We start from the raw sequence: 22,365 nt of genomic DNA on the forward strand, positions 1-22,365 counted from the left end.
TCTGGTGGGATGTATTTTTATATCCAAACCCTTCCAGATAAAGTATATATATATACAGTTGTGTCCAAAATAATAGCAGTGTGTTTAAAATAGTGAGTAAAGCCCAAAATCCTTACAATAGCTTTTATTCCCATACACGCCAATGCATTGGGAACACTGCATTCTATTCCAAATCAAAACATCAAGAACATTTCTCAAATTTGTTATTACTTTACAGAAAGTGAAGAAAAAGTAATATAAGGCTGTTCAAAGAAATAGCAGTGTCTGCATTTGTCTTTACAAACTGAAAAATGCTTGAAGATTTAGCTTTCCTGTGAATCACTGAACTAATATTTAGTTGTACAACCACTGTTTCTGAGAACTGCTTCACATCTGTGTTGCATGGAGTCGACCAACTTCTGGCACCTGTGAACAGGTATTCCAGCCCAGGACGATTGGACTACATTCCACAATTCCTCTGCATTTCTTGGTTTTGCCTCAGAAACAGCATTTTTGACGTCACCCCACAAGTTTTCTATTGGATTAAGGTCGGGGGATTGGGCTGGCCACTCCATAACATTAATCTTGTTGGTCTGGAACCAAGATGCTGCTCGCCTAATTCAGGGTCTAGAGGCCGCAGACAGTTTGTCAGACGACCCCCAAACACTGAATTCAAGCCACAGTACACTGTGAAGACAGTGAAGCATCATGATATGGGGATGTTTCTCATACTATGGTGTCGGGCCTATTTATCGCATACCAGGGATCATGGATCAGTTTGAATACATCAAAATACTTGAAGAGGTCGTGTTGCCTTATGCCGAAGAGGAAATGCCCTTGAAATGGGTGTTTCATCAAGAGAATGACCTTGATTTTGACTAAAGGACATCTTCCTCCACACTAGATGTTTTTTTTGGTGACAAAATGTGTAATTAGTGAGGTGTATTGATATCAATGACAAAACACAAACTATGTAAGCATTATTGGATTTTATTTGGACTTGGCTAATACCAATTAAACGTTAATAAAATGTTCTGTAAAAGAAAGTTAGTTCAAACTGAGTTGATGTACAGTAAAAAGGCTGGCAACATATCAGAGATGATGAACAGAGTCATGAGCATAGTAGTAAAATACTTTTGGTATAGTTTGGCAAATGTTGAGTCTGTCAAAAACTTGTGATGTGGATAATTCATATGATTTGGTTCACTTTAGAAGCCGTGTTTTGTGCAAAGTAGAAAGTAACCATTTCTAACACTCTTTTCTCGATTGTGCTGTACGAACAGTTCACAAACAGAATTGTTGCTTCCTCACTGATGCAGTGATAATGACAACACTTCCTTTCTGTGAGCCAGACAAACATTCTTTTTTCCAAATAAAGCTGCTTCACAATTTCCATTATTGAACACCATTGTGAAAGAGCAGGCAGACTATGGACAGTCTTTCTTCTAGTACAGCAAATCAGCTGGTATTGGAAACCTCAAGATATATGTGAGATGATGGCGGTTACATGGTTAATTATTTTTAAATAATACATAGAAAAGTTTAGATACTTTGTAAGCACACTTAAAAGTATAAAATAATCCAGTATGACATTTGTTATTATTCCATTTGGTTATTCATCCATCATAACAATTTATTTAGCAATTCAAATCTGACATCACTGATATGCTGGAAAAAAAAAGAAAAAAAAAAAAGGCATTGCAGAAGCAACAGCGTCAAAAGAAAATAAGCAACAACTGTAAATATATGTGAACACAGTTTCTAGTGTTGCTTTAGTTGCTTAGTATATATATAAAAAAAATGTTTCAAGGATGTAGTCCACCTCCTGTGTAATCTAACTTTAGAGACAAGATGCACACATCTCTACTTAGTTAAAAGGTCCAACTTTCATAAATACTGTTTGACAACATTTTGGGTTCATTTCTGATCTTCAAAAACGGTGCCCCACATAAATCTAAAAGCCAGCACAACACTGTATGGCAGAACATTCCATCACCTCATACGATCTCCTTGTGTACCTGGTTTAATAAACAGAAAAGAAAGCTATCATGCACACATCTCCTTGTGAATATAATTAAAACAGTAGTGACATTAATTAAGACTCCTAACAGCATTAAGACCTCTCAGTGTATCTCATTATAAAAAACTAATTATACACCAATCAAGTCACACAGTCTGACACCAAGAGCTGTTGGTAGTTGTTTGATTTGACATGTTTTTTTCTTCCCACACACCCACATTAAAGAACAACTGAGATAGATCTTTACGCATACAATAGAAAATAGGTTCTTCAGCTCTACAAAATCCGTTACATTTGACTGTTTCTTTACCCCAAACTGAAGGCCAAGTTTTTACATGAAAATGAGATGATGGATTACAAGAAGTACAAAAAAAAAGAAATGTAGTATCCCCAGATCTGATTGGAAACAAAAAGGGAGTCAACCCGTTTCACAGGCAGCAACCACAATTCACTATCGTGACATTTTCCCATCTCCTGGTACACTTTTGCTCAGCCAGCTTTACGCCACCTGGCCGTTATGGCCCCATAGACTCTATAATGTTTGGTTTAATGGTCGTGGAAGCCTGGCATGGGAAAGGGCCTGGCAAAAGCTTCAACGCGATGGCGCAGGTTGGCGATGCGAGCCACGGTCTCTGGGTCCTGAAGAAGGAAGTTCTTGAAGTCCTGGAGCTTTCCTAAAGAGAAAGAAAAGGCTCAGCTTTCCCTTATGGCCATTCAGCTTCCTTTGTTTTATCACCATTGGGCTTTTTGCTCCAGCTAATGTTTTAGTATCCAACAATTTAATATAACACACAGCATATTGTACTTTTGTTGCCTCTCTGATAACTACATCATTTTAAAAATAAAAAGGCAAAAATCTGAGGCCCATGTTGTCAAATACCAGGCTACATTGTTATCGGTCTCCCCTCTCACGGTACGCTTACCGGTCTTTTTCTTGACATCCAAGGCGATCTTGAAGCCTTCATCCATGAGCTCGACAACTTGCACAAAGTCAGCTTCTTTGAACTGTCTGGACGTCAGGGCTGGAGCACCTGGGTTGGAGAAGAACACAAAATGTGCAGTTTGAAATACAAAGTTAGGACTGCTAATCACTTCCTTTTACAGGTTTAATGGTCTCTAAATACATTTTCCTGCATTATATTCTATTTCAGAACCATATGCTCTTTGGAAAAAGAAAAAAAAACACACAGAGCCCTAGAGCTTCTTGAAATATCAGTAATAAATCTACAGACTCCAGATGGGTCAAACCAACAATGATGCCGATGGCGATGGGTCGTTACGGTGCAGATCAAATCTCAATCAAATAAACCGTTGAGGAGGTAATAAGTGCAGTTTCTCGCCTTAAGACAATGCTAAAAATGTGGCAGTGTAGATGTGGAGCTCTTGAACTTCCCGGAAGATGATTAAAAACCCAAACATACTTAATTAATCATGATCTGCTCAGTGCTTGTGGCTTAATTGGTGGCTGACTAATTTCCATATGTAGAACTACATTTGTTTTTTTTAAAAGTGAGTGAAATTGAAATTAAGTAAAGAAGATGCTTCGTGAAAAGTAAATTCGACCACAAGAAAACTCACCTTGTGGTTAAATACAGAACACATAATGCTGAATTGTTGACGATCATATCAAGACTGATTACCTTGACATAACTTACAGGTATTTTGGGGTTGGAAACTTTTTGAATACACAAATAAGCACCATTTTCTTTATGTGGTTTCTGAAGTAATCCTCAATGATAAGTATGACAAGATCTTGTCTGAGTCAAGCTAAATGCAGTGTAATGTGAAGCTGCTCCTCACCTAGCCTGAGGCCACCAGGAGTCAGGGCGCTCTTGTCCCCGGGGCAGGTGTTCTTATTGGCGGTGATTGACACAAGCTCCAGCACCCTCTCGGCCCGAGCCCCGTCGATGCCCTTAGGCCGCAGATCAACCAGGACCAGGTGGGTGTCGGTACCGTCTGAAATATTCAGCATTCGTAGTAAAACACTTTTGAAGAGGAGGAAAGTCCTAGTAATCTAGTCTAATACAACATTTCTGAGGCTAAAGTTCAGGGTGCTGCTGATCTGTATTGCGTCATAGAGAGAGGTGTTTCTATTGTTTTGTCCTCCCTTTGAATATGAAGGAGCGTTGGCTACATCATACACAAACTGCATCCTCTGAAATGATCACAGTTAAATCAAAACCGCTCTTAAGTTTCAACAAATTACAACCTTCATGAAGGTCGGATGTGTTGTATTAGACTGCATTGATGTAGTAGGATGCATCTAATGAACTGAAGACTGGGTGTATATTGTAGATAAATGTAGTACATTTTACTTCAGCTATCAATATAACCAACTCAATTGAGTTGGTACACACTCCTTTTTACAAGTTTCCTGTTAACTGAAACCCTAACTCTCTTTTTACACATACATCTACAAAGAGATTGAAAGAAGGAGCATGCACACAATGCAGTGTAAGCACAGGACAAGTCTGTATTTTTTAGGGTATCAATTGAAGGCTATACATCAAAAAAGAGCTGAGGCCAGCGGATTAAATGCAGTACAAGATTCAAGCATTCGCTCACAACCAGCAAGTGACCACTTTCATCTGGTTTTATTTCCTTGACTGACAGGACAGCTACACTGGCATTAGCCTATTTGCACTTCATGAATTTAAATGCCTTTTTTTCCCTTTATTGACTAGGTTGTGTGTTTTTTCGGTGTTTCTTTCTGCGGTTTGCTGAGCCAGTGTCTCCGTGTGAATTACTAAAAACAATGTTTTAATACAAGTTAGATTACCTGATACCAGGGTGTAGCCTTTGCTGAGAAGAGCTCCGGCCATAGACTTGGCGTTCCTCAGGACCTGGGAGATATACTCCTTGAACATGGGAGACTGTGTCTGGATACAAACACACACAAAATAACAAAAGGGTTGAGCAAGACAGAAGAACTAAAGTTAGAGTTTGCTTGTTTTCAGTTGGGGCTGAGAAATTAATCAGATATGAAGAAAACAGCTTTCTATTATAAAAACATATGTTGTTACAAGTGAGAGACGGTTGTCTTTCCATCCTCTTTAATGGATTCAATTTTAATTGCTCCAGATAGTTCACAGTTGAGGAAGAGAAGTAACAGATGCCCACTGTAGCTCATGGAACAAGTTCCTTTGTCAAGTAGAACTGTTGAAATTGGATCATCAAGTTCTTATTAGGAAATACCAGACGACGGTAATTAAGTGTTACATCAATACAAATAAAGTTGAAATTGTGCGTTAGTGTGTTGCGCTGACCTGTCTGAGTGCCACAGCCACACCAGCGATGGCGTGATTATGAGGTCCGCCCTGCAGGGAGGGGAACACAGAGAAGTTGATCTTGTCCTCAAGATCGTACACGACCTCCTTCCCCTTCTTGTCCACTGAGCGAACGCCCTTACGATAGAAGATGAGGCCAGCCCTGAACAGAACGGACTAATTAACTGACAAAGCATTTTTACCGTTGTTTTTCTCTCCAACCCAACAAGGCTCAACAGCCACCTCATTAGAAGGGGATCAAAACATCACAAAATTACTATAAGCGCAAATAATAAAAAAGAACTAGCTAAAATAATGCAGCGGTGTGTCTCGTTCTTACCGGACTCCTCGGAGGGACTTGTGTGTGGTGGAGGTGACCAGGTCAGCGTGGTCAAAGGGAGAGGGGATGGCTTTGGCGGCCACCAGGCCGCTGATATGAGCCATATCAGCCAGCAGGTAGGCCTTAATGTCAGTACTCAGCTGAGGGGGAAGAGAGGGAACAAACACTACATTAGGATTCACATGTATACCATGAAACAGGACATTTTCAAACAAATTACTTTTGAACTTTTTCGGTACAAGACCCTAAGTCCCCAAGCTAGATGTAAACACACTCAAACCTCCACTCAGCTGAAATGCAGCACGTCAGCTTCGGTCCCTGCTTAATTTAAAATCTGGAGCACAGAGCAAAAATGTGAACTGACCAAATATTTATACCATATATATATTTATGCATATATTATCATTGATGTATAGGGTGCTACCAGAAACCATTATAGTTAATACAAAACTAAAACTATATACCTAAACTTGCTGCATATTATATTTAAATGTGAGATAAAACCTCTTTGCGCTAAAACATTTGCATTTTACCCCCACCGTTAAGATTTGATGATAACTCTACATCTGTAAGCAGTACCTATCTTCTCAAAGGGCAGACATTTCAAATAGGAGCTGCTGTTATTACACTCTTCGGCAGTCTTCAGAGGCCCGAAATATTACGGCGTAATTCAATAAATCCTTGCAGTCTCTTGCCAGCATTTATTGAAAAAAGCAAAACCAATAAATAGCTCGCTAACATGCAAATGACTCGCTGGCGAATGATCAGAGCAGTAAACAATCTTTTTAGTGTTCCAATTAATATTCATTATCATGACAATCTTCCTTTCCACTGATATCTAAACTGGATCAGCACATGTTTATTAGATTAAGAGGCAGGATAGATGGCAGGGTTACTGGAGGGGGTAAAGAACACAAGAGGGTGATGTGCAGTAGCTGATGAACGCCGATAGTGATACAAAATAAATAAAAAAAGGCTGCTCAAATCTAGGTAACAACACTCTGAAAATCTGGAGAGGAGCCCGGCCCGGCAGATTCTGCCATAAAACAGTAAATAGTTCCGCAGAGACACGCCAGGGGAAAAATATGGCCCCCACTTCAGGCCTAGTGGCAAAGTAGTTATGGTGCTTAATAAAAACACAGCTCCGTAATGGTGGGACACTCCATCTGACGGTACTAGCTAAAGTGGGGCTCTGCAGCAACAAAAGGGAAGCAGTCATGGAGTGAATGAAGTGAATCAGCGGGCGGGTATAACAAAACAGATGAAAGGGCCTCTTGTGCACTGCCAAAGAGGGCAGTGAAGTGTGCAGTTAAAAGTTGCTGCCGTGCACGCGCGAGTCAGTGCGAGTATACACGTTCAGTTTGGACGAGTCGGCAGGAGAAAAGCATCTGTGTTGTGAGAGACTACAATTTGGTTTGTGTCGGGATACGTTGAAGATTGTAAGTGAACGCTCAGTATTTAGAGCAGACAGGTCTCCACTGTGGGAAAGGAATTAGTGAAGATATGGTGGGGAGTGATCCTGGCTAGGTAACAGCCTGCTCTCAGTGAGAGGAGCAGGTGTGAGTGACAGTTCAGAAGAAAAGGTTGACTGAGTTTTAGATACGAGTAATAAGCTGCTCTGACCTTCATATTGCAGAATGAGAAAACAGGTAGCAGGAGAGGATGAGGTAGAGCAAAACACACACACACACACACACACACACACACAAAAGCTGGGTGCGTTTGGTAAACAGAGAGTTCTCCATGCACCTTCTTGATGCGGGCGTAGTCAATGAGGCGGGCATAGGCGCTGGTGCCAGCGATGATGAGCTTGGGCCTGAACAGCTTGGCCGTCATTTCCATCTGGTCGTAGTCTATGAGTCCTGTTGTAGTCTGCGGAGAAACGAAGAGGGAGACAGAATGAGAGACAAAAAAGAGGCGGAGAAGTGGAGGATGAATATGAGAATATTAAAGGGAGAGCAAGGGTCAGGAGGAAAAAAAAAAGATGAGAAAAAGTTGTCAGATGAAGAGCAAACATATCAACTCGAAAGAGAGGTTTTTCCATTTGAAGCAGCTGCATTTGAAGTACTTTGGCTACCTTAAAAGGGGGAAGGAATTTATGGAAGGGAGACATTTCAACCCATCATATCAACGAAGAAGATTGAGCAATTGCAGTAATGCACCCCTACTTATCCAAATTCAGCCTTTCAGAGATCTACTCAACTGGTGTGATGAGGCTGAACAGATCAGAGGTTGGTTTGGAGACTTTATCTGCTCGTTTCATTGGAATAAGAAATTTGAGATATGTTTGACAATCCATTATCCGGGGGATGAACATCTGAGTCACATGAAATGGAGTCAGACTGGAACAGTCAAATGACAAGTGTGCCTTGCGCCTGAACCTCCGGTTTCACACGTCTACTCCTCCTCCAAGCGTCAGAGAGGAAAGACAGCACAGGGGAGAGAAAGACAGCAGGACGGAGCAGAACAACAAAGTGGGAGACAGAGAGGATGGAGAATAAGGGAGACACGGACAAGAAAGAGAGAAGAGAAAAGAAGGTGGGAACGCTTTATTTAGACAACCTGATAATCTCCCATCTCCAGAGCACACCTATGGATGCCCCCTCACTCCATCAAGCTGCTCATTGTGAAGACAGAGCCAGCGGTGCTGGCCAGCCTGTCGATTTCCCATTATCTCCCGCGCAGAGGGGTCCTGCCTGCCCATACATCAGCAGGTCTGGACACGCAGACTCTCATGGCCATCCATCAGCCGCTACCAACACCACCACACAACTATGACCCCAGGAATAAAATACTATACACCAGTACACAATGCGCCCATATCTATGAGACCCTGGTTGTATACAGATTTCAATGCTGGTGGAAAACAGAGCACTTTCAATGTTGAACATGTACTAAACCAAGAGGACTGAAAGGTTGCATTGTGAGTGGAGAGGCCATATATCCACCAAAACACCTGCGTTTACGCCCCTCTTTTGCCAGCAAGTGCTTGTTGGGCTGAAGTTTGGACACCAACGCCTTGTATCGTCCCTGTCGGGTCACTAAAGCAAACAGGATTTCCCCAAAAAAGGAAGCTTTTCTCCTAAATTTTCTCTTTTTGGTTTATTTAAATCAATATCCTGTTTTTCTTCTTTTCTCGAAGAGAGCCTAAGACAAAAATATTTAACATAAATTTAGATATTTGTGCTCATTGTAGATTTATAATTTCTTCTTCTTTAGTCAATGATTCCAACAGAAGTAGTTGACCAATGTGTTGTTTTGCCAAGTTTTTACATTTGATAGCTTCAGATAAAGCCGACTGAAATCGCTGTGTACTATATTGCCAATATATTAGTAACATTCTAAAAACAAAGGTTTATTGTACGCAGCACATCCATTTTTTGGTGGTACAGCTGCACACTGGTCTTTATCCAGTGTAACCGTTTTCTCACAGTCACTATTACAGTGAATTGCAGGGGCAGCGCAAAACACCTTATATACAACATACTTTACAACATATTCACACAAAGTTTTTGTTTGAAAAAAAATTTGTTTGTCCAGCACAATTTCTTATTGACTGTAAAATTAGGGGAAGAAACTTACAAAGTAACAGAGATGATCAATAATACAACTGAAAGATTGTACATAGTGCTGCAGCAGAACAAGCTTTGCTTTGCACTGGCGAGTTTTAGACATCTGAAACGCCTGAAGCCTCCGATACACGGGCAGTTCTGACCAACAGTACTGGTTCATGTGGTGGTCGGTTCATAAGTCGGTCAACTGACTCTGAAAACCGTGCCTACATTTATCTTGACATTAAAAAATGGAACTATTGGAATTGAGAAATGTCTCACCGGACACTGAAAGAGGTATACATTTAAATAATATTTAACCTGTATCTGCCTCACAGCTTTTATAACACACTTTCATGGTGTTGTCCCATTCCCTTCACAACATGTTAGGTGATATCAGCAGAAGGGCTCTCTACTTACATTTAGCTTGTAAGGCATGGACTCAAAATAGATTGAGGTTGCAGAGATCCTCTTCACGTCAGACATGTAGCCATGGGTCAGACTGGGGTGAGAGAGAGGAACATGTAAACAGATGGAAAGAAAAACACAAAGTTACATTACCTTGAAACCAACTTGATTTTTTTGTGCAAATGGTGCACGAGTGTTGACCAACAAAGACACTAGGGCAGCTAACAAAATTATGAGAAATTAGAGATTATAAGTGACCGGGTGCAGGTCAAGAATAAAAGGAAAGCTGTGGCGACTACTCACTGTCCTCCGTCAGGCAGGTCCAGGCCCATGATGCGGTCATGGGGATTGAGCACGGCCGTGTAGACGGCAAAGTTAGCGGGGGAACCGGAGTACGGCTGGACGTTGACCCCCCACAGAGCTGGGTCCAGGTCGAAGGAGTCCAAGGCTCGTTTCTGACACAGCAGCTCAATTTGATCGACCACTTCTGCTCCACCATAGTATCTGAGGGAATGGATGGGGAAAAAGAGAGACACCCTCGGGCCATTTAATAAGAGATGCGTCACTCATGCAAATAACCTGCTGGATTAAACTATAATATGAATTAAATTGAATTAAACCGGTTATAAGTGGGGGTTTTTTGGCAGCAGTAAAAACAGTTATAAACTATGATCTCTCATCACCTTTTAACTTGACATGGCTATCTTTTTAGCAAATAGTCGCTTATTACACATTCAGCAGTTTTAGTGCAATATCATCCATTTTTTGGAGTTGTGATTTTACGCCAGCTAGTCGCTAACGTAACCCACCGTACAAGTACTAACAAGTAGTGTACATCGATGTTTTAGAGCCATTTCACTGGAAACATCTGCTACAAAGAAATAGTGACAGTCCACATTCCACCTTCCACCTCCTCTTCCTCACACACACACACACACACACACACACACACACACACACACACACACACACACACACACACACACACACACACACACACACACACACACACACACACACACACACACACACACACACACACACACACACACAGTGAGCGCTGCGTTGCGTCCTCGTCTCTGTAATTGTCTCAGTTTGCGATTGTGAGAATGACAGAGGAGCAGAACGATCGTGCCAAGTTCAATGCAATTATCGCACAGATAGCCTATAATGTTACACATTTATTATGCCGTTGTTTTATTTATTTAGCCGTTTTCCTCACAGACCAGTTGCAAATGCTTTGTGACCCGGTGTCGGTCCGCGGGCCGGTGATTTGGGGCTGCTGACTCAGAGTAATCTAGACCAACGTTAACCCAAAACTACCACAGCAAATTGGGGACATCTTAGGTGATAACGCTCATTCAGATGAAGGAGCAACAGATGGCTACTTTACAAACCACTCATTCAGTGAAATCATCCTTTTGTTTCATTGCATTTAAGTGCAAACAGCAGATGAGTAGGATGTGGGGGGAAAAAACATTAAAAATCAAAAACACATTCAGTGGGAGGGAGATTTATGGTAGGCTTGTATTGCAGGAATCAAAATGCATCAAATGAGAAGCATTTCAAAACAGGTCAGCTCTCAATAAACACACTCACCTTTTACCTGGATAGCCTTCAGAGTATTTGTTGTTCAGACAGGAGCCCTGAGCTTCCAGAGCTGCTCGACTGCAGAAGTTCTGTGGCGAGGACACACGCAAGCAAACACACACACACACACACACACACACACACACACACACACACACACACACACACACACACACACACACACACACACACACACACACACACACACACACACACACACACACACACACACACACACACACACACACACACACACACTTGGATCAATGGCTCGAGTGGACAGAAGGGACAAGGACGGCAAATTAAAGTCTGTTAAGTGATAGTAAGAAATCCCCCTCCAGCTAAAGGCAATCATTACAGTATTGAACCTCTGGACTTCCATAGACTAACACTCTGCACTTTACAATTCTTATCGCCTTGCTGCTGGAGGATACAAGATAATGCAATAAACTTCTCTGCACATGCTGAGATACATCGGTGTGGCCTTTTTTTAATCATTTTGCAGAAAAACAAATTTTTGTAGGTATGGTTTGTTTGCTGCAAAAGGGGTATAATACCCAAAAGGTTTCCTTTATATCTCGTCTGTGAGCTGGAAGATGGAAAGACAATTTCTGTTGAATATAAAATATCAGTAACTTGTAATGGACTCGCTGACACATTTCACTCGCCTGATTTCAGCAAAATGACATTAGAGATAGACAAATTATGATTAATATTTTAATAAACTTTTTTGTTATGTCATAAATTAAGGAAAGTAAATACCAAATATTCCTTTGTTCTAGCTTTTCAAATGTAAGGATTTCTAAGTTTCTCTCTGACTAATGTAATAATAAACGTGTATTTTTGGGGGGTTATGAATGTTAGCTATAGGAATTTGTCAGTTTCAAAGACCAAACGATTAATCAAGTCAACAAATGGTAGATTGAGTTATGATGAAAGTCATCTTTAGTTGCAGGTAACTGTTACAATCATACCGCTCTTTCTTCTTCTGAGAATTTATTTTTTGAGGAGTGAATTGTTACTGTTGGTTAGAAGTCATTTTGGTATTTAAAAAGGGTATTTTGAGGATGCAGGAGATGCAGAAACGTCATCCAACTCGTTTCCAAATGTTGCTGCCACAACAGATCCAAACGTCACCTTTCTTCTCTCCTCTCCACAGGATTATACAAATGTGTATAGTATAGCACATTATGCAAAACAAATTAAGGGAAAGCAGTTATCTTATAGTGAGCCTACTGTAAGCAACTATGTTATGTGGAAAAAGACATTAAAATATGCTATAAAACACGTTTCAATGTTTACATGATACTGACCAAAACGAATACTTTTGGAGTGACCACCTGTTGCATATACTTCACAATCCTGACTCTGTACAGTAACTGACCATGTGAACCTATTCTGGTACGGCCCCCTGCCCTGACGCAACACTCTTACTGTATTTTATCACACTGGCCAGTTATAAAGTCTGACACAAGAACAAATAGTACACTCTGGTCTCCACACTGTCCCCCTTGTTGAGGTGTGTGTGTGTGTTTATGCTAATTCTTCACCTAGATACCAAGAGGAGATCAAGGGAGATAACAGCTCCAGTAAAAGCTCTCTGCTGCATCCGTCTGTCATGCAGACAACTCTGCATATATTACAAAAGGAAATGCATGTACTTCTCAGCGCCTTTAAGTGTGTGTGTGTGTGTGTGTGTGTGTGTGTGTGTGTGTGTGTGTGTGTGTGTGTGTGTGTGTGGACATGTATGGTAGTCTTTTCATTCAAGGAATGCCTTCCTGAGCCGTTACTGTGATGTGCCTCGCAGAGTGAGGTGGGGAGGAGGCAGGATGAAGATATCAGCTTTATCTCACACTACAGCGGTCAGGCTTTGTGTAGAGAGGGGGGCCGCTATACTCCACTGAAAAACTACTGTGGCGAAGAAGAAACCGGAGGAGAGAGACAGAACAATACAAGATAAAAACCTCTTCTGCTCTTTTGAATAGTAACATTTTGCATTTCACACCATCCAGCCTTGGAATGGAAACAAAGAGTAACCCACATGTTTCTGCAACAACTGACGATCCTGGCTTACAAAGAGTACTGTATCCTGTGAGCGTTTTCACTACTTAGGAAGCTACATTTGAATAATAGGAATTTATTCTTGGCAGAGTTCATGATATCTGTTTTATCATTTGTATGTCTGAGCCAGAAGGTCACAGTTTCACGACCCTAGCAACCCCCTTAAACAATTAAAAAACAGCAAATATACTGCTATAAAAATATTGAAACATACAACAGCAAGATGAATTAGGAATAAATATGAATAAAGAATTAATACACTTGCAGTGTATGCATTTCAAATGCAATACCCATATCATTTTATACTGGATGTGCTGTGTGCACTGTAGTTATCTCCAGAATGAGCCCTGATGAAGCACTGATAAAAGCTTTTCTATCAATGCTGCCAGCAGTGATATGGGTAAAAAATAGATATCCATGAGGCTAGCAAGACTATTCATTTATCCAATCATTTTGCCGAAACATTAAATCAGACGTGATGAGATGTTCTCAGCCATCTCCATTGCCAACATGCGGTGGAGGTGCTGCATTGAGTAAGTGTTTACATCGACTGTCTTTCTTTAAAAATGAGAAAAATCAGTCGGAACAAAATGGTATAGGATCAGTCTTTATATTGTACTTAAGGCTGACTGAATGAAAAAATATTGCCGGCATTTTTAAGGCATTGGGCAAATAATGTTCTTGACAGACTAATCAAGATGTTGAAAGAAATATCTATACCATCCTTTCCTATCTCTCTGTTAACTGCTCAATTAAGTAGAATGTACATGAACAGTGAAAAACATCAAGCAAGATGTCTGACCTCAGATGCAATGAGCTCCAATCCGCGGCACTGCCGGTCCTTCTCCTTCAGCATCAGATCCCACATCTCGGGGTCGTCCTCGGCCAGGCTTTCCGTGCCCGTCCATGGACGATCTTCTTCCACCGCACGGGAGGCGGCGTGGGACTGCTGGCCACGCACACAGAGACGAACCGGGGCTTGCTGGCACAGTGGCTGTGAACAGGTGAGAGAGAGGGGAAAGGATCAATTGAAAGCGTAATAGTTGTATACTGACAGTTCTCGTCAACACATTTTCTAATCCTGGACCGCTCAAGTGGGTCTCATGAGTACCGACGTATCAACCAAAACCACTGCTTTAATAACAGTATGGTAACAGAGTTGTTGCAGCTACAAAATGAGACATATTTAAAATGTGGGTGTGTAGAAGAGGAAAGAAAATGAATAACATACATTTTGGAGTTATAGAGCTTTTCATTGCCATTCTGTTGCTAGGGCAACAGCTTTTGTCCAACTTTACTTCCTGTCCACTATTGCAACAACAAACATTGTAACAGGAAATACAAACGGGTCCATTGAGAAGGTTTATGTTGTCATCTTTAAAAAGGTCTTTATTATCTATGAAGATTAAACCAGCGGGGGCTCCACCCGTCAAGAGCAACCACAACGTAATGAAGACACGTTGCAACAGAGAAATGTGTTTCTACAGAACGTATTTGATCGTTTCACGTATTTGAGGTAACAACCTGATTTGTCGTATATAAATAAGGAGACTTTTGAAGTCCCCTTCTCTGTTCCTACACTCAGATATGTAGCCCGGTATAATTAGAAACTGGCGTGTTTGCATGATATCAATAATCAGCGTGGTTGTTCAATTATGCCTCTATCAGCACTTCCACAAACTGGGGGACTGACTTTTACAGCCCCAGTGTGCCGAAGGAGGCATATAGAGAACAGATTCAGCACTTCCCGCTTATCTAATCTGAACCGGGGCTGGCGAGTTCTGCTGCTGCTGCTGCTGCTGCAATGCCCGATCATGTGAGTGTGCAGAGTCCATACCATTTTCACTGTCTCTTCTTTAAACGTTAAACACGATTCCTATACTGGCTTCAACCCTGTGATGGATTCTCCAAACACTACATTTCTGGCTTGGTATGGCATACAGTAGACACTTTCCATAGGTGATATACAAACTTTGACGGCACCAAAAGATTGCACTGTATTCTAGCTGTACTTTATGTGTGCACTTCAACAGAGAGGCGCTGTGACTGTGTGGGAGAAGACAGAGATATAGAGAAAAAAAACCCTCTTTGACAGGTCGATAGCATTTACAACAAAGAGGCTCACTCCCGTCATTTAATCAACAATAAGATGACAATGTGTTGAGATCAATCCCACCACTGCCAACCTATAGTTATCATCTGTACAGGTGTGCTGGGGTGTGAGGGACAACCTCCCTTTAATGGCGCCATTAAAAAGCAATTAACACAATGCTCAGCACTGGATGAGGACACCAACATGAAAAAAGAAAATGCAATTTACGCTTATTCCATGTGGTGTAAAAAATGTCTGGGTACTTCATCTTTTGTTGTGACTTTAAGGTGCTTTAAATCTTGTGAGGAAACCAACTCTAGTTTTTCATACATTTCAAGAAAAAAAATTAAGAATTTGAATGTTGGGCAGAAATAATAGAAGCTTTCTGACCAACCTCAGTTCAACATTCTTTGTAAAAAAACAGTTAATAAGAAGACTTTATCCTCAGGAGCAGCTTGCAGATAGTTTATCTACTCCATCGCTGTTAGGCCCAATCCTCTCTACTCCGCCTCTTCATCTGCTCCCCGGGGTGGCAGAGGGAGCAGCGGTGACACACCAGGGGAGGCAACTTGCACATTAATGGCCGATTTCTAACAGTTTCTACTCTGGCCTTCTGTCACCAGTGGCGGTGGTGGAAAAAGGGAGAAGCCCCCCCCCCCCCTTCTGGGTTCTGGATGAGATGAAGGCCTGGGGAGACAGGTCGGGCTGCCTCTGAGGACAAGTTTCTCGCTGAGAAATCACACGGGTCATTAAATCTTGACGGGAACTGTCCTTCGCTGTCTGCACTTCTGCCAGGACACACCGAGGCTCTGGAAAGCAGCGGCAGAGAGAAAAACACAACACAAGCCAACACTGCCATGGTTACAGCGCTACTGAGGACTGCAAAACAGACAAGGGTGACTCTCCCTCCTCCTCCATCCCTGCTTTCCTTTCCTCACCCTCCTCCTGTCATTCAAAGCTGCTAAGCACGCTCAGCCAAGCAGCACTCATGCAGCGTTTTTATTAGTCCACCTTGTCATCGCCATCACTTCGGTGGCGTCCGGACGGGACAGCACTGAGCTTAAACAAACACTCGGGTCAGTCCCCGTGGTCTGCCTCTCCGCTGTCCCACCTCGTCTCCCAGCCCTGATCATTACGGAAGACTAATTAATGAACACAAGATAAACTGATCCAAGAAAAGTGAGAGCCAAGATACAAGCACCGAATATGTCACAGCTGGACTATTTTTAGGCGACAGATGACGCCGTCGTTTGAAGGTGAACTTGATGAAAACTTTGCTGTGAGAAAATGGGGCGGGACAGGCCACATCAACCGGGGCGCCGAGCACCAGATAATGGCAGAGTCACAGATGCACTGCATATGAGTGACAATGATAAGGCAATTGTTGGCAGTTTGCCTTCCCTGTCAAACATCTGTGGCCAAAGACAAACGGCGGAGAAGAAGAAAGAAAACAATTTCATTAATCCTAGTTCTGTATTATTTTGCCCATTTCCTGAAGCAGCTCCTGATGCGGGTCAATTTTACAGATGACTGCTGTCCATCAGAGGCTGTACCAAACAACAATCAGCCAGGTATCAGAAGCAAAACAGAGAGGAGACAAAAAAAAAAGAAGATATGTAAGGTTAGAGGGAAGAAGTGTCAACAGTCAGCGGCATCCGTCAGTCTGACACGTAGTTGCCTCTTTCCCCGTCACTGACTAATAGCAGGGCTGTCCGTTACAAATTGTCCTGTGATTCAGTTTAGATAACACCAGACAGAGATCTGGATGGGGTGCGGAGGCGTGAAGGGACGGAGGCCGAGTTCAGGGCAACTCCGCTGTATTCGGGTCAAAGGGTTGTCAAGGAGACAATCGGAGACATAAGCGATGCTCGCAACAAAGCCGATCTTCAGGAGGTGTAGGCGGTGGAACAATACATGTATGCTTTTTGTGGCGATGATGGTGAAAGAGCTCTACTTTGGGATTCTAGATGTGTGCTGTGGACTGTACTGTTGGCATTGTCAGAGAGTGCCTGTGCCCACAACCCTCTCATTGTCCCCGTCAAGTGCATAGTTTGTTAAATCAAAAATAGACGCACTTAAGAGGAACAGTGTGTAGGATCCAGGGGGATTTATTGGCAAAATACTCCTAGTATTTTCACCGTAAACGTAGAATCGTTATCTTAGAAATGGCCATTTATATCTACATAGGGAGCAGAGTCTGCCATGTTGCACTTCTATCTTGCATTGTCATGTTTCTACAGTAGAAGGACAAACCAAACACAAGATAGAGCCCGTCACGTCAACGCAGCTCTCCAGCTAATCTGCCAATAATTTAATAATTTTTGTCAGTAAAATGTCAGAAACTAAGTAAAAACGCCTGGTATAATTTCCCCTAACCCCATGTGATGTTTTCACATAGTTAAATATTCAATGTTATGAGACAGATAAAAGCAGCACACGGTTTTATTTGGATGCAGAAGACCTTCGTGTACCTTTCGTGATGATCAAGATGTGAGCAAACAAGAGCAGAAAAGCTTAAAACATGCAGTGGTGTAAAGTAGCTCAAGACACTGGCAGATGTTTGTTTGTCTGACGTGTGTTTAGGCTGGTCTTGGTTGAGGAACGCTTGCACATTTAAAAGGAAGTGGCTGTCATCTTTCATGGAATCAGAGTAGCTCCAAGCAACTTGTAAACATCGCTGTTGAAAAAAAAAAAAAAAAAATGGATGAAGTCATGACACCTGAAAAATGTGTTTCTGTTCAGTTCCTGTTAAATGAATTCAAATAGTTAAAGAATAACTCCGCTGTGACAGTGTTGTGTTAGTTTTGTGTATAAAAGCATTAAATTGGAGTTTTAGTGGTTTCGGTGTGGGAGGTGATGAAGCCAGACAGGCTGTGACTCTGAAACACTATTTCCGGGTCAATTTATAGAAGTAGATTTGAAGAAGAAAAACGTCAGTCATATTGCTGGGTAATACTGAATGCACAAATACCACTCAGCGGGTTCATGTTGACAACAGATGAAAACAAAAATGTATTCTCTCTTCCAAACGTGTCGACCCCTGTTGACTGTAACTTTGGAGAAAAGTTGAAAAAGCTGCTGCAAATCTTTCCCTCAGAACTTCAAAACAAAAGCACGATGAGTAGGAGTTAAGGAGGGCAGCAGATCCGCTCACAAACGAAAAACAAAGCCCTGCAAAACAAATCTCTAATCTATCAGCACGGATAAGTACGAGTACTTTTAGTTTGGATTTTGACGACTAACCATTTGTTCATACATTTGTATTTACATGTAACCCTAAGTTACTCTTGGTTTTCACTTGAGTACACAATATAACTAAAGATACATAGGAGGTCAATTGTCTATGAGGTCAATTTCCCGGATTACATTTTTTTCTACTTTTCCCTATTTAAACCAAACATTTTGTCTAGCATTGATAAGAACCAGAAGGTAACTGTCCAGATAGGTTCATAGTTTTCTTGAATATCTGTCTTTCAGTGTATATTGATACAGGTTTCCTGGTTACGTCACAGAATGTTGACTCTCCTTGTTGTCTAGCTGCAGTCATTGACTAAGGTCATCCCGGTAAATTATTATCAAGCAGGAGCAGAAAGTTAAAAAAAAAAACAGCTTCAGACATGGGAGCGTCATCTTTCAAAGCTTCTTACTTTTCTGCATGTTTAATCACTGAAAAAGTAAAGACCACATTTATTACCAACAATGAAACATTTCTAAGTATTCAGCACAGCAGCCCTTAAAGTTAACGATGTTTCAGCAGTCTTTCTCTAATGTCTCACAAAGCAGAACCTACACATTCAAAAATAAAACCTGAAAATTGAAATGCTACATTCTGTGATATTCACACCCACTTTGCTCTACTTAAGTCTACCACATTACAATTTAAATGTGTGTCATTTTGAACTCGTGGATTAAAAGCTGGATTGTCCAGGTGCTTCATCCATCACAACACATTGAAACTAAGCTTGAACACCTCTTTATTTGTTGAGAAGTGAAGATCAATGCGGAGCAAAATCCATGTAATTCAAGCATCATCTGCACAGAAGCTAAAGTTATTTCAACTGCCTAAAATTGATTAAAAAAAAAAAGAAAGCTTATAGAAAAGTAGATGAAAATATATAGAAAATAATCTATAGAGAAATGTTCTCTTCAGCCATTACCTGCAGCAACCCGGCCTGTTTAAGAGCAAGCGCCCCCATGATGACCAAAGTAGTCGGTTTTCCACGGATATGCAGATAACAGCCACAGTAACAGATGAACTACTCTTTCATGCTACAAGTCTCAAAAGTTGAGTTTCCCTCATCTTTAGCCATCTTTACACCAAACCTAAAACTGTACGTCAACAGCAACAAGAGAAACCAGGCCATGGCCTGAAATCTGCCTCTCTCTTCCTCACACGGACACAGATCCTGTGAGGACACTGCATTCCTCAACCAAACAAAGAAACAAGGGTCTAGTGAGTCCTTTTAAAATTGGATCAAGATGCACACTTAACCAATTAAATTACCACCAATAGGAAAGGCATGCATGCGAATCAGTCAGTTGAATGGGAAACTTCAAACACACTGACAGTGACTTATAAAACTAGGTCTGAATATATGCCACACAGCTTTGGCACAGACGTGGCTTAGCCTAGTTGTTTCTGAGAAACTACATGAAATTTGCACCATCTCCAAAATGGGTCACTTCATGAAGTTCAAAATGAGGGTATTAATAGCCCTCAACCAACTTGTTTTTTTTCCCCAACACCTCTCCGTCACCCTGATGCCTCAACCCACCAAGCAACTTATTTAATTAAAAAATCTGTCAAATCACAAAACTGGATTTCTTTGAAATGAGATCACTGGGCAACTAATTTCTCAATAAAAAAAAGTTTTAATCAACAGGGAAAAATAGTTAAAAAATATATAATAATAATACATGCTAATAATTAACTAGGGTAATTGAACCCACTCCACATTGTAATCTGTGATCTGTACTTCAGCACATCTGTAAAGTTAAATTATTAACACGTCAAAGATAATATTTACAAACCTGCAATAAATACTTGGAGGTTGTAACGTTCAGGTTTTGATGGATTGGGTTCAGGAAGGGTGAGTGCCTTTGAATTGTAACGCTTTTATGAAAGGTATTTCAAATACTTTACTCGAGTTTCATGATTAGTTTGAGCGTGCAAGGTATAAGTGCACCTTTGATTCACCATACATATTAAGATACTATCAATTCGGAAAACTAAGCTTACGTTATCCTTGTAGCTACCCTAAAGTAACGTAACAATCTGCTGACTCAGCTGAAACAAAAACACAGCCTTATCTGTTACATACTTACCTCAAAGTAGAAAGTTAATATTTTCTCAGTACTCCTGCAGTACACTTTATTTTGCACTTTGAACGTTATCGGGGGCCTTTCTGAATACCCATCCTTGCATTATTTGCATAGAGTTACCATGACTGAGGCTTTCACTTGAATCAATAACCCCCCAAAAAGCAGCTTGTATAATTCTGATTGATTATAGAATAACTTATTTAAGTTACCGTCACTAAATAACCCAAAAGAGCTCGTTACATTGGGATTTGTTGTTGGTACAGAGACGCGTGCTGAACGCTGATCTGTTTCTTCCACATGATGAAACTGAGCTGTGGCTGTTGCATCATTACGTGGACACAACTGCAGCTACATAACACTGAGAGCTAGCCTGCTAGCTTATCGCCTAACAAGCGACCGACGTGTCACACAAACAGGGCAGAAAAGACAGCTAACGTGTAGCTGACGGAGTTATTCTTACATTTGGTGACTTGTTAAAGCACAGGTGGACAGTTAAACCCCTCACACCTGTAGTAACCACATTGACGTTAAGCTAGCTAACGGGTCAACCGTACAGAAACGACTGCTAAGGTAACTTAACTACCCAACTCAAACACATCGTAAAAGAAACATTGACTCAAAACCAGTAGTCTATAACACACGTACCCGCGTGACTCGTCTCAGAGCGAAGGACAGCATGTTTCCAGTTCTCAGGGCAGATGAAGTGGAAGCTCAGGCACAGCTGACAGGCTCTGACAAGAAGAGTTGGTGGCAACGTGTGGTTACGTTTAACCTGCCGAAAGGGTTGCTGGGAAATGTAGGTCGTTGTGGAGAAATTACGCAAGACAGCAGTGACAGGTACTCACTACTGCTGTAGCTCAGTGGTAGAAGAAGTAATCCAACCTTTTACTAAAGTAAAAGTAGAAATACCATTACCGTGTAAAATAATACCAATTCTTTCCTTTTAATTAGCCTAAATATTAGTAACGTTTTATTATCAGAATATAGGCTACTTAAACTTCTTATATTTCTTATATATAGTCTATGTACTTAAAATACCAAAAGTAAAAGTTCTCAATTATAAAGATTGACCCATTTCACAATTATTTATATTATGTGATTCTTGTTATTGATACATTAACGTGTATATAATAATAATAAAAATACATTTTATTTGTATAGCGCTTTTAAAGGTACTCAAAGGCACTTTACATGGTAAACACAGAAACAATAAAAGCAATATTGATATAAACAAGTACAAAAAGTAAATTTGCTTCTGTGTAGAGGAGTAGAAATAATATAAAGGAGCAGAAAATTGAACTATTGAAGTAACCTTAAGTACAGAACGTGAGTAAATATAAACTACTTTGTTAATTTCCAGTATTGATTTTATTCATTCTTCTTCATCTTCTATATCATTTCATTTTAATGGCCACAGGATGACTGAGCCTATACAAGTGAAGAGTGAAAGCAGTTATCACTTAATCATTATTTTTGTGATATTTTATTTTTCAATACATATCTATAATTGTTAATTATGTGCAAGTCTACATCTGTGACATGTGAATGCACACCACACCTCTGAACTTTGTCAAAGCAAAGAGATTTCAATCAAAACATTTGTCTTTGCTTGCTGTAAGCAATTGTGTTATCTTGTCTGAGTCAGGTCTCTGTTCAAACCGGTTTGATAACGCATGGTGCTTTTTGCCGACTGTCCAATGACTGTTGAGAAAGGCCACAAGTGCTCTTGCACCACA

General features: G+C 40.9%; 1 protein-coding gene across 1 annotated transcript; it reads right to left on the bottom strand.

Moving 5' to 3' along the window:
- Positions 1–953: 953 nt before the first annotated feature.
- On the bottom strand, positions 954–21,377 carry shmt2 (serine hydroxymethyltransferase 2 (mitochondrial)). The gene is made up of 12 exons (XM_079183547.1): positions 21,275–21,377; positions 14,018–14,209; positions 11,164–11,243; positions 9,868–10,068; positions 9,577–9,658; positions 7,355–7,477; positions 5,606–5,745; positions 5,266–5,428; positions 4,779–4,878; positions 3,800–3,955; positions 2,923–3,030; positions 954–2,673 (listed from the first exon to the last, which is right to left on the bottom strand). The coding sequence occupies exons 1-12, from the start codon at positions 21,305–21,307 to the stop codon at positions 2,546–2,548; spliced, it is 1,506 nt and encodes a 501-aa protein (XP_079039673.1). The 5' UTR covers positions 21,308–21,377; the 3' UTR covers positions 954–2,545.
- Positions 21,378–22,365: the final 988 nt, after the last annotated feature.

Source organism: Pholis gunnellus (assembly GCF_910591455.1).
Source record: "Pholis gunnellus genome assembly, chromosome: 3".
Classification (NCBI taxonomy): domain Eukaryota; kingdom Metazoa; phylum Chordata; class Actinopteri; order Perciformes; family Pholidae; genus Pholis; species Pholis gunnellus.

Coding starts and splice junctions, on each gene's coding strand:
- shmt2 (XM_079183547.1), bottom strand. CDS start 21,307: ATGCTGTCCTTCGCTCTGAGACGAGTCACGCGG. Junction 5,429..5,605: donor AAGTCCCTCCGAGGAGTCCG/GTAAGAACGAGA, acceptor CGTTCTGTTCAG/GGCTGGCCTCATCTTCTATC. Junction 2,674..2,922: donor GGATGTCAAGAAAAAGACCG/GTAAGCGTACCG, acceptor CTTTCTCTTTAG/GAAAGCTCCAGGACTTCAAG.